We start from the raw sequence: 12,389 nt of genomic DNA on the forward strand, positions 1-12,389 counted from the left end.
AACGGCACCCTCAGCATCACCTAGTCAGTGTCACATCGGCAGCCATCGCAACCAGACATTGAGACAGTGATGTTACCAGATGTGCCATGATCCCAAAGAATCATGCAGGAAATGCTAAAAAGAAATCCGGGCAAAAAAGGCCCTTCAAAATTATCTTGCAACTTTACGGGTTGGGCACAGCGATAGGTACCCATATGGAGTAGGCAACGGATTGGGTTGGGTGCAAGTTTTGGGAAAACTACGGGCATGGATAACACGTTTACGAAATGTCGCGTAGATACTTCAAGAAATATTGCAAATAGTTACCGGCTGCGATTAGTTTTGTCATGATTAGCTATCTTTACACTTTTTGCAGTTATCAGCGTAGAAGAGTAAGTCTGGTTGTAACCTTCCAGAAAACATCCCATGATTTAGAACGTGAGCCCTGTGCAAATAAGAGAATGTTAGAACATGGGTGGAGCTGACTTCTGGAACATTTTGTATCAATATGTGCCGCATGGTTATCTGCAGTGGTCGCTGTTTGATAAGAGTAGGTACCAGATTCCACCAATGACCCTGTTTCGTTTGTTTGTATTTGCCATTTATGTAGAGCGACCCCATTTGAAACGGGTGGTAATATTTTTCCTGGAGTATTTTTCTTGCTGTTTGCCGAAATGAAATTTACACAACGGGTTCCTAATTCTGCAGCATGCTTATAACCAAGGCTAAAGAAGCAATAAAGTAGAACGCTCTGGTCTTTTTTAATGCTTAGGATACCGGAGCCCCCCCCCCCCCCCTGCTTATACCAATGACACTACTTCACAATCGTCAAATGCCACTGAAGTAATTCACATGTCGTGATAGCTGTATGGCAAGTACCATGAGATCAGCTTGTTGCATTTTTATTGCGGTTAAGTTTTGAAAATGGTGCAGCTCATCCCACCTCCGCCTATATCTGTAATTTCATTTCAGACTCTGTATGCAGTTGCACGAATGAACTGATTCCTGAAATCCAAGGAAATAATATCTCTCAAATCCGTTTTTAAAAGGTCGTTAAAAAATCAGGGAGAACAAGAGATACGTTGGCACAATTTTGTATCAGATGTAAAATCCCAAAAGATCTTTTGGTAAAATCTACACGAACTCTTGGATCACAGACGCATATCGGACAACTTGTTAAACGAATCCTAGATTCCTGAGGAATCCGGGTAATGACTAGGATCCGGTCCTGAGATCTCTTTCGGGGAGGATCCAGGCGCATGTCTGATAGTTACTGTCTCACCGGAGAGACCACGAGAGGCGTACATTGCGTGCAAAACAACGGAGACAACGTCGATGAGATTTGTTGGCATGGTGAGCACAAAACACCATTTTTTGAAGCAGCAGCGTGCTGCGATGATATTGCTTTTAGGTGTGCAATAATTCCCGCAACTTAACGTGCGAAGGACTATGTCATTTATGCATTATTCTGCTCCCGTACGCTGATGCGCTTCCGTGACGGACGCGTCCGGTACATGGCCGGACGGACGCCAGCGACGCCGTTTCTTTCGGGAGGCGACACCACCAAGGACGCGTGCTAGCGGCCAGCGTCCGTGCCGCCGGCTGTGACGCCTCGGCGCCCGTGTTGCCGGCTGTGACGCCCCGACGCAGGCGCCGCCGCCAAACGGACCCCGGTCACGCGCCACCCGACCGCCGGCCAGCCTGATCCGCACGCCTCCCCCGGCGGCGGCGGCGGCAGGAGCGCGGAGTTGTTCACGGCTGGCCGCCCCCAGCGCGCGTAAAAACACACCGTGGCTCCGTGGCTAGAATTGCCGCGAGTATCAGGCGGAATTGATGAACGGCCGATGCCGTTCCGCCTACTAGTGCCCTGAAGGGGTACCCGTTACACATTCCGCACGTGTCCTTGTAACTGGAGCGCACATTCTTGGCTTCTGTTCACCGCGCGCACCGTTGGGTAAGTACGCTCTCACACAGCCAGATTCTGGTGCACTGTACGGTCCGAGATTCCAGCGCACTGACAGTGGATTTATGTGGCACGTTGTGGCGTGACTTCGGAGGAACGCCTACGAAATGGTGTCTGCGTTTCCGGTTTGTTTTGCATGACATAAAATTTATCCGTTCATAGGGGAAAAATTGTGATAAGTTGCTCATAAACTGTCGTCTGTTTAAAGTGAGGTGGCTCTCAGAGTTCTTGGAATAACTTATGAAACGTTCCAAGCAAGTTCACCAAATTTCTAGCAATATTGAAGGGAGTGTCCCGCCTTGGGACATGTTTCAAAAAACATACTATAGTGAAAACTTAGGACTCATTGCGTCTATTAGTAGCACTTGGTAGTGCCACTGGAGCACCATCAAGACGTGATGATAGGGTCCAAATTTCGCTGTCAATGATTTATAACAGCACCATGCTTTTTCCCTGCGGTCTAGAAACCGTCGCCATGACAACCACCGTGCTCACTCTACTGGTGTGAATAAAAGAGCGTTTGTGATTGGTCCAGCGGCCAAAGTCCATTTACCGAGAAGCGTATTGGTTGAAGTTTGGATCAGTTTGAATGTGATACTCCCATTCCAAAGCCAAAGTGCGCCTTGAAAACAGCCACTGTGGTAAACGCCATAGGAGAGAAATCAAAGCCAGAGTATAACGCTTTGCTGAATTCGCGGGATAATAGCTTGATGTTCGCATATATTTTAGTCTGATCAGAATGTTTTGAGCTCCGCAGCATTTATTACACAGGCATTTTGAGGCATAAATCTGTTGCAAACATCACAGCAGACACACGCTGGAAAAGCAAGCCAGATGAGAAGTATTACTTTCATAGTGATGAACAGGGAGTCAAATGAGATTTCTGCCGCAGGGCAGGCTACTTGAAATATAAATTCTAAGCTATGCAGGAGGATTTCCATAAGACTGGTATTACTGATAAATCGTACGCGTCTGGTGTAACAACTAGCAAAAAGTACAAATGCTGAATACTTCCTTTAAGTCGGTTAGTTTGGCGCAAAAGGACTTAAGCACCTCAAAATTCGGGCATTCGCTTGTCCGGTCAAGGTGTCCCTGCTGCAAGGAGCCGAAACACTGGATGCCACAAAACCCAATAAAGAGGCGGCCTTACACCCAAGCGTATGGAAGACCCCAAACCTAAACGTAGAGGCATACATACATACATACAGACATGCATACATACATACATGCATACATACATACATACATACATACATGCATACACCATGTATATACATATATATATATATATATATATATATATATATCTCTCTCTCCTCTCTTCTCTCCTCTCTCTCTCTCTCTCTCTCTCTCTCTCTCTTCTCTCTCTCTCTCTCTCTCTCTCTCTCTCTCTTCTCTCTCTCTCTCTCTCCTTATCTTTTTATATGTATATATATATATATATATATATATATATATATATATATATATATGCATATATATATATATATAAAGATGGATAGGTGGAGGCATACATATTGATGGCACTCCAGTCCCAGATTGAAGATCGCTTACGATCGAAGGCACATTAATGCACATTGAGGTGTACTTCATGTCAAGTTAGGTGGACCTCAAGCCCAGACGGAGGGGGAACCTTAGCTAAGGTAGAGAGACGCCCTCTAAGATTCGGTACAAGGACGTCCCGAAGTCCGAGTGGAGCAGAGATCCCGCTTGGGTGGGAAGCGCCACCAACTGAGCCAAACTAGGGCCTCCGCGCCCTCCAACCTTGAGAGACGGCACATTCCAGCGAGGGCAGGGAGGGCCTGGAGGAAAGGGATTGGTTATCTAAGGTAACAGATTGGTATATAGGGTAAAGAAGATGACACTTCATATCACCCAGACATTTTCGAAGCTCAGACTGAGAAACGCTTTAAGGTAGGCCGGAAAACTAAAGTCATTTACAAACACCAGGTCTAGCAAAAATGTCGCCGTGTCTTGCTGTTGTTATGCCTGTATATGAGGTCTAGGAGGCTTGCAGTGAATTTCTGTCTTGACCAGACGTATCTAAGGACTCCAATCATGAATCTCGGCATCCAAGGGATCATTTGATGACATCACCCGGATCCTCGATCCCGAAATAACTTTGGAATCATCTAAAGTCCTGCGCCGAAACACTGTCTGTTCCGTTCCTGGACAGACTCGTCGTTAACGTCCGTTTTGCCGCTTGGGCCGCCAGCTGACCCTGTCTGTGTTCCAGGGCAGACACGGCCGTGAACGGTGTTGCGGTGGACCTGAACTGCGAGCTGACCACCACGTCCGTGGCGGCGCCGGACCGCCTACTCACCGACGGCCCCGGATATCAGACGTTCCGCGTGGAGGACCGCCCCGGCTGCCGGAGCGTCCTGCCAGGCAGCTCCGGTACATCGCCTATGGAGAGCAGGGGTGCGTTCACAAATTCAGCGGCAGCTCAATGTGGAGAAAACAAAGCTAAACGGCATTGTGTTTTGTGCCATTCAGCGTCACACTGTTATGTTTTGTTTTGGCTCCTAGCTTCTAGCTCATTGTCATCTGTGCATAATCGCAAGCTTGATTGAAGACGTTCGCTCAGGGCATTCACACATAGTGGCCCCGTGGCACGTCCCCCCCCCCCCTCCCCCATACCAAATTTATGGCAGCTATTAATATGTACGTGACCAAATGTTGACGGCAAAACAACAGGCAGACGCTTAGAAATAAGGAGATCAGGAGTATGCGATGCTGTTGTACGACAGCACGACATTGCTGACCCTGCAGTGCATTAAGCTCTGTTTTCGGTGTACGCCTTTTTAAGTTCTCCGCACTTATTGGCAAATTTTGCGTAACCCCTGCGGTCGCTGATTTGCTTCCTCGCTATTCACATCTGTTCCGAAAACGTTCCGCAGAAATCGCCGCAATGGCTGTGATAGACGGAGGCCGTCCTTATGACTAGTTTATTTTCGGACTAGTAGTAAGAATACCGCTAGTCTCTCGTAAAACCACCAGAGACTGTTCCTGTTTGCCCACCGACCCTAACTCCGGCGTGCATTTCGTCTGCGTGCCGTGCCGTGACGCCCTGAGCCCTCCGTCACGCGCGTGCCTGTGGTGGTCAGACTGTTTCCGGCGCGTCATCACGGGTCGCCAGCTGCCGGCCGAGGCTGTCCGGTACTCACTACGCTCCAGCTCGCTCAGCCGCTGCCAGCAGAGCTGCCTCGACGCCGACTTCTTCTGCACGGCCTTCTCCTATAAGTAGGTGGTCCATCTCTTGTAATACGGTGCGCTTTTCGGAGATGGCGTCCACAGATTTGTATCAGGCCAACACCATTCTCGCCATGAGTCTTCGCTAAACATACCCGCCTGGCCACAACCCAAGTGCCGTAAAGGGATGTGCTGCGGTAGCGTTCATCACTCAAGTGTACCGAGGCAGTAGAACAAACGCCTACGACATCGTGCTGAACGTCTGGACGTTACGCCACCCGCCACCCTCCCGCTTTCACCGAGCTGGCCCGTGTCGCAGGACCGAGTACAACACCAACGAGATCAACTGCGAGCTCTCGGGCGAGGCGAGCTGGGAGCCGACGCTGGAGTCGGCGCCGCTGGTGGACACCTACGAACGGGAGCGCACCTCCGCGTGCGGCTACTACGGCGGCGGCGGGCCCGACACCGGCACTGGCAGCGGTGGCCGTGACGGTGAGCGCCGCGCCGCCCGGCCGTCCCCATGGGGCCTCGGACGCGCACCCCACACAGTGTGGGCCACACCGTGCTGAAGACACGAGCTCCCATCCCCTGAGCCATGGCCCGGCCGTGTGCGGTGCGGCGTCACTGTGGCGCGCCTCGGAATGTTGTCGTCTGACCTGGCAGCACCGGTGGTCTGCTCTGTGCCATAGCCACTTGGAGGGAATGGGTGTAGATCGAAATCACTCTGATGCAAACTATGCGTCTCTGCGAGACATGGCCGCGTTCCGCTTCAAGTTTTGTCACGTTGCAAAACGTGAATGATACTTTTGCCCGACGAGCGAGTAGTAACTGTGGGGAGCGTCTTTCCCTCTCTCGCCTCTTTCGGGCGTGTTACCCCTCGGACGGGGACACCAGGTGTGCGTCCCTACGCGCAGTCATCGCCTGGTGCTAACACAGGCAGCCTGTCTCGCCACTGTCGCTGAACGTTACATGACGCGGTCGATAGCACCGGTGAACGACTCGTGATCTGTGACGCCCTGGTGGAACGACCAACGTCCAGTGGACGTGACCGTTCGCGCGGCCGGCACCACGCCTGCAGCTCCGTCCAGGGACCCCGCCGTGCGGACTGCCCTGGACTGCCCGTCCAACCTCTGGTCAGCGTGCTCAACCAGTCGAAGCGCAAGAATGCGAGGAGGCGTCTGGCGGCGATCGGAATACTCCCCACCTGCGGACGTCTCCTGACCCCACGTCGGCAAAGCCACGGCTTCCGTAACGTTCCTCCGCTCCTGACGGCCCACGCCGGCCAAGCCACAGACGCCCGCGCCCGTCCCACCGCTCCTGACGGCCCACGCTGGCCAAGCCACAGACGCCCGCGTCCGTCCCACCGCTCCTGACGGCCCACGCTGGCCAAGCCACAGACGCCCGCGTCCGTTCCACCGCTCCTGACGGCCCACGCCGGCCAAGCCACAGACGCCCGCGTCCGTCCCACCGCTCCTGACGGCCCACGCTGGCCAAGCCACAGACGCCCGCGTCCGTCCCACCGCTCCTGACGGCCCACGCCAGCCAAGCCACAGACGCCCGCATCCGTCCCACCGCTCCTGACGGCCCACGCTGGCCAAGCCACAGACGCCCGCGTCCGTCCCACCGCTCCTGACGGCCCACGCCGGCCAAGCCACAGACGCCCGCGTCCGTCCCACCGCTCCTGACGGCCCACGCCGGCCAAGCCACAGACGCCCGCGTCCGTCCCACCGCTCCTGACGGCCCACGCCGGCCAAGCCACAGACGCCCGCGCCCGTTCCACCGCTCCTGACGGCCCACGCTGGCCAAGCCACAGACGCCCGCGTCCGTCCCACCGCTCCTGACGGCCCACGCTGGCCAAGCCACAGACGCCCGCGCCCGTCCCACCGCTCCTGACGGCCCGCGCCAGCTTGCGAGACATTACTTCTTGGAAAACCAAATCCCAGTGTTTCGTCAAACTAACCCAACTCATTCTGCTCCCCGTCAACGGGCAACACGCCTCGCTACACAGCCTGTTGAAGGACGGGTAGGTGCGGATCTTCACGTTCAGCCTGGACCTTTCCGAGGACAGCGACGTCCAGGTCGTGATCACGGCCATGTAAGACCACCCCAGGCGTCAGCGCAACGGGATACTGGGCAGGTGTGAGCTTTATATGCATCAGCAAGGCGGTGGGAAGCGCCGAGATATCCTCCTCATGGGAAGAGGAGGATGGCGATGGGAATGGTAGTGATGGGAAGCGCCGAGATATCCTCCTCATGGGAAGAGGAGGATGGCGATGGGAATGGTGGTGATGGGAAGCGTCGAGATATCCTCCTCATGGGAAGAGGAGGACGGCGATGGGAATGGTAGTGATGGGAAGCGTCGAGATATCCTCCTCATGGGAAGAGGAGGATGGCGATGGGAATGGTAGTGATGGGATGCGTCGAGATATCCTCCTCATGGGAAGAGGAGGATGGCGACGGGAATGGTAGTGATGGGAAGCGTCGAGATATCCTCCTCATGAGCCTGGAAGAATTCGCCCAGTTCTGCGACTTTCGCCCTCAGCGCACCGCCACACAGTACCGAGACTGGCTGGCCGCCGGCATGCGCGACGAGGAGACGTGCGATCTCCTCAGGGAGCCAAACCCAACGCTGCAAAAATTCACGAGCGTCTGTTGAACGCGAGAAAACTCACGACTGGATTCTGAGGTCACGATGCGGGCAGACAACATCCAGCCGGTGTCAGTGACCCGTCGCGCGCGCAGCCAGCCACGTCCAAGAAGGCCTTCGCTTAAGTCTGCGGAAGATGCGGCGGCCACTAGCACCTACCTGAGCAGCTGCAGCCATGCCAAGCCCGGCGCCGCGGCTGCTCCGAGTGTAACCAGCGCAGTCGCGTCGAGGAGCTGCGCCTCCGCAGCTCGCCCGGTGGAGGGTGGCACCGGACCAGCGCAGTCGCGTCGAGGAGCTGCCCCTCCGCAGCTCGCCCGGTGGAGGATGGCACCGGACCAGCGCAGTCGCATCGAGAAGCTGCGCCTCCGCAGCTCGCCCGGTGGAGGGTGGCACCGGACCAGCGCAGTCGCGTCGAGGAGCTGCGCCTCCGCAGCTCGCCCGGTGGAGGATGGCACCGGACCAGCGCAGTCGCGTCGAGGAGCTGCGCCTCCGCAGCTCGCCCGGTGGAGGATGGCACCAGGCCAGCGCAGTCGCGTCGAGGAGCTGCGCCTCCGCAGCTCGCCCGGTGGAGGATAGCACCAGACCAGCGAGGCGCGTCGAGGAGCTGCGCCTCCGCAGCTCGCCCGGTGGAGGATAGCACCAGACCAGCTCCACACCGAATCGCTGTGCCCGACGGAGCAGTCAGTCATGGCTGCCCATCTGCTGGCGGAGCCCCGACCAGATGCCGATCTCCGGCAGACACCCACAGAGTGTCTCGACCCGGCCAGCACCATGTGTACGCGTCCGGGTGACCCACAGTCAGGACCATGGCACGCAACTATGGACGGGGGACTCGGGTGCTGTTCCGTAGTGCTCAGACCGAAAGCGGTGATGCAGCACGGCGTCGACGTCAGAGATCTCTCGCCAATAGCGATCGACTGTCCGCCGTCGGATCTGTTGACCAGCCTCGGCACGTTCTTGTGCCACCTGCAACTCGGCGGAAAGTCCTCGTCTACCGTGAAAATCGCAACAGAAACAATCTGTCTTGTTCTCGTGCTGAGCTTTTCTCAACTGCTCTTTTGTTCATCTTTCTGTTATTTACAATTCCCCTGATTCGATTCAGATTTCGGCCATACTTACCGTTTACCTCAGAGCGTTACCACCGGCCGTCATCATGCCTCTCCCCCCCCCCCAGGCTGTTACCGGCTGACCGACAGAGGTCGCGCCATCGACATGCAGGACGTGACCCGACGAGTGGTGGCGGCCAGCCTGCGGCAGTGCGAGGACGCCTGTACCCAGGCGCCGTTCGGCTGCCAGGCCTTCAGTTACAGGCAAGTCCCTGACCGGCTGCGGCGGGCCTCACGCCGACACGACACCCCGCTGTCTGCTGCCGGTAACTGCGCTTAAGGCATGACGGAGCGCTGGCGACCATAGCGAAGCTTAGGGCCACAATGCGTGGGATTTCCGTCGGGCTTTGTATGCGGATACATTGCGATCAATAGCTCGGATGGAGTTCATATTTGACGGGCTTGTGTGTGCGCATTTGGCGCCAGCGTCCGGATGTAGTCCCGTCGTGTATGGGTACGCCATGTCTGGCCGTGGGTTGCCGTGTGGCCGTGGTGTGCGTGTGGCCGTGGGTTGGCGTGTGGCCGTGGGGTTGCGTGTGGCCGTGGGGTTGCGTGTGGCCGTGGGGTTTCGTGTGGGCCGTGGGGGTTTCGTGTGGGCCGTGGGTTTCGTGTGGCCGCGGGGGCTGCGTGTGGTCGTGGGGTGGCGTGTGGCCGTGTGGTGGCGTACGGCCGTGTGGTGGCGTGTGGCCGTGGGGTTGCGTGTGACCGTGGGGTTGCGTGTGGCCGCGGGGTTGCGTGTGGCCGCGTGGTGGCGTGTGGCCGCGGCGTTGCGTGTGGCCGTGGGGTTGCGTGTGGCCGCGGGGTTTGCGTGTGGCCGCGTGGTGGCGTGTGGCCGCGGCGTTGCGTGTGGCCACGGGGTTGTGTGTGGTCGTGGGATTGCGTGTGGCCGTGGGGTTTCGTGTGACCGCGGGGTTGCGTGTAGCCGTGGGGTTGCGTGTGGCCGTGGGGTTGCGTGTGGCCGTGGGGTTTCGTGTGGTCGCGGACTGGAGTGTGGCCGCCGTGTCCCTCCGCACACCCGCGCACCGGTGCGGACGCGCGGACACCGTCGCTGACGCCCGCCGCGCCCGGCAGGCGGCCCGACTACGTCGGAGACCGGAATTGCCAGCTGTCGGGGCGCCCCGGCCGCCTGCACACTGTAGCGCGGCCTGAGTTCAGCACGTACCGGCGCGGCTACGGCCGGGACTGCGACGGCACCGGGGTGGGCGGCGCAGGAACTGGCGGCGCCGGCTCCGGGTCGACTGTTCGTGAGTTGCCAGTCTTGTCTAGCGATGAGTTTGACTAATTGCAACTGGCAGTTGAGGTCGCAGCTGGCTATAGCATGGCGACCTTTCGAAATTGGCTGCAATGAAAGGAATCATTTAAATTTGTGAGTCAGCGGAGAGGCAACCCGATATAAAGAAACAATATGGAACAAGATGGTTTCGTTGCAGAAAGCGCCGAAAAATGATTCCCTAAAAAATCGCAACCGTCTTCACTACTCAATTAGTTGTTTTAATCGTGGGTAATTTAGGAAATTTGACCGCCTGAATGAACATCAAACACGCGATTTTTGCGTCAGATGCAGGCACCATATGCATTCGCTTTCGTGACCGTCAAATTAGTGTGTCCGTTGGCTAGATCTGAAGAGGCGCGCTTGCGGCGTTTCCGGCGCGTTAATGACGTGTTTGACAGGGTGTTTCCGGCTGAACGCGCCGGACGCGCGCCTGCGGTCCAGACAGATCATCCGCAACGTCATGACCACCACCGTGCAGAACTGCGCCGAGGAGTGTAAAATCACCAGCGACTGCCGCTCGTTCAGCTTCAGGTCAGAGCAGGCCTCGCGAGCCGGCGCCGCCCACGCGGTGTGACCGATGTTGTCCTACCTTTTTTGAGCGGATGTGCTGCTTGGTGTCGCTGTAGAGTAACTGCCCTTTAGTTCCATGCCTCTTTATCGTTTTTGTTTTGTTTGTTTGTTTTGTTGGAGTTTTCAGATCCTGAGATGCGGAAAATTCACCGTATACGCCTTTTTGATATGTGAGAACGTGTGAGTCATGTCATCGAAGTTTGAAGGGTGCGGTGCATTACATTATCTGTTGTTTTTTAATGTCTATGATTAGATACGAAATGGAGATCTCACGAGTGGAATAGATTAGAAGAAATATTCTTTTCGAACTTTTTCATAAGTGGCACCTGTCTGTGCGGAAAGGACCTTTACAACGACAAACCGAGACCAAATTGTTATTCCTAGTGTTTCAAGGAAGGGTGCGCGAGCAGTTTCTGGACAAAGAAGGATTGATAGACGTTTAACTTTCCGCACGCTTAAGCATATGCCATATAGGATTATCTTCCGACTGGGGTAAACATCAGACGCTGAGAACCTTTTCCAGACAATTAGGCGCCAGAAGTCATGAAATCATGAGTCACAGTGGTCATCCCGTCACTTAGGAGTTTCACTATCGTTAACAAGATCATTAGAAGTATTATGATGATTACCTGGAAGACGATGATAAGATTGCTGAATGAGCATATTTACAACACATATGCAATATGCATGCTAATCGTGGGCAAGATCTCGGCCATTTTGGTATATCTACTATCATAAGTAAAAAAGCGAAAGAAATGTCGGAAAAATTACGTATTCGTAGTGTCACCACAAAAATTGGTCATGAACCCAATCTAGTCAGGGTTGGATACCAGATTAGCTTCAGTTCATTATCTCCCGTTATGTTGATGACGTCATCCAACGGTAACGAGGAGTTCAGCCACGTCCCCCCCCCCCCCCCTCCTTCTCGGAGGCAGCTGTGTGGTGGTAACGCTCAAAATATAAGCTAGTTTGAGCGATTACACAACGTTTATCTTGTGACGTAAAGCCGAGAGAACTCCACACCGTCATGTGCAGCACCACTCTCCTTCCGCCGCCGCTTTTCAGTCAGTAAGACCTGCATTTCACTCCAGCGTATTTTACTACTGCATTTCACTATATTTCACTACAGAGCTCAAAATCGGTGCTATTTCCGAGTGCTTATGTTAGCGCCAGGCCTGGTATCAGGTTTTGGAACTCTGGAAGTACTGCCCCGGCCCGACCGCCCAGCCCGACCGCCCGCCGGTCCAGCCCCGTCAGCCTCCGCGGTCGGCCGCCCGTGCGGGGCCCACAGCATCCCCGTCTCGCCGACCTGGACCTTGAGCCGCCGCTGTGTGCGCAGGCGGGATACGGCCGGCACTCAGCTCAACTGCGAGATGGCTCGCGTGGGCGTGCGCGGCGTGAGCGACCCCAGCGTCGAGGCCGACAGCCGGTACGATACCTACAGTCGCGAGTACGGCGCCGCCTGTCAGGCAACCGGCGGCGGCAGCGGCGGCGGCGGTGGACAGCACGGTACGTGGACCGCATGGACTGGACGGAACGGAACGGGATGGGATTGGATGGAGTGGGATGGGATGGCATGGCATGGCATGGCATGGCATGGCATGGGATGGGAGTGGACGGGACGGGATGGGATGGGATGGGATGGGATGGGATGGGATG

General features: G+C 55.7%; 1 protein-coding gene across 1 annotated transcript in view; it reads left to right on the top strand.

Moving 5' to 3' along the window:
- Nucleotides 1-12,389, top strand: part of LOC119109676 (uncharacterized) — a 71,277-nt gene that overhangs the window by 20,567 nt on the left and 38,321 nt on the right. Inside the window, exons 3-9 of the mRNA XM_037233398.1 lie at nt 4,179-4,363; nt 5,050-5,185; nt 5,454-5,626; nt 8,956-9,091; nt 9,959-10,131; nt 10,559-10,691; nt 12,070-12,239. Coding sequence (XP_037089293.1) covers nt 4,179-4,363; nt 5,050-5,185; nt 5,454-5,626; nt 8,956-9,091; nt 9,959-10,131; nt 10,559-10,691; nt 12,070-12,239 — 1,106 coding nt within the window. The remainder of the gene's footprint in view (nt 1-4,178; nt 4,364-5,049; nt 5,186-5,453; nt 5,627-8,955; nt 9,092-9,958; nt 10,132-10,558; nt 10,692-12,069; nt 12,240-12,389) is intronic.

This window comes from Pollicipes pollicipes, unplaced genomic scaffold (genome assembly GCF_011947565.3).
Source record: "Pollicipes pollicipes isolate AB1234 unplaced genomic scaffold, Ppol_2.1 Scaffold_7231;HRSCAF=8579_pilon_pilon_pilon, whole genome shotgun sequence".
Lineage (NCBI taxonomy): Eukaryota > Metazoa > Arthropoda > Thecostraca > Pollicipedomorpha > Pollicipedidae > Pollicipes > Pollicipes pollicipes.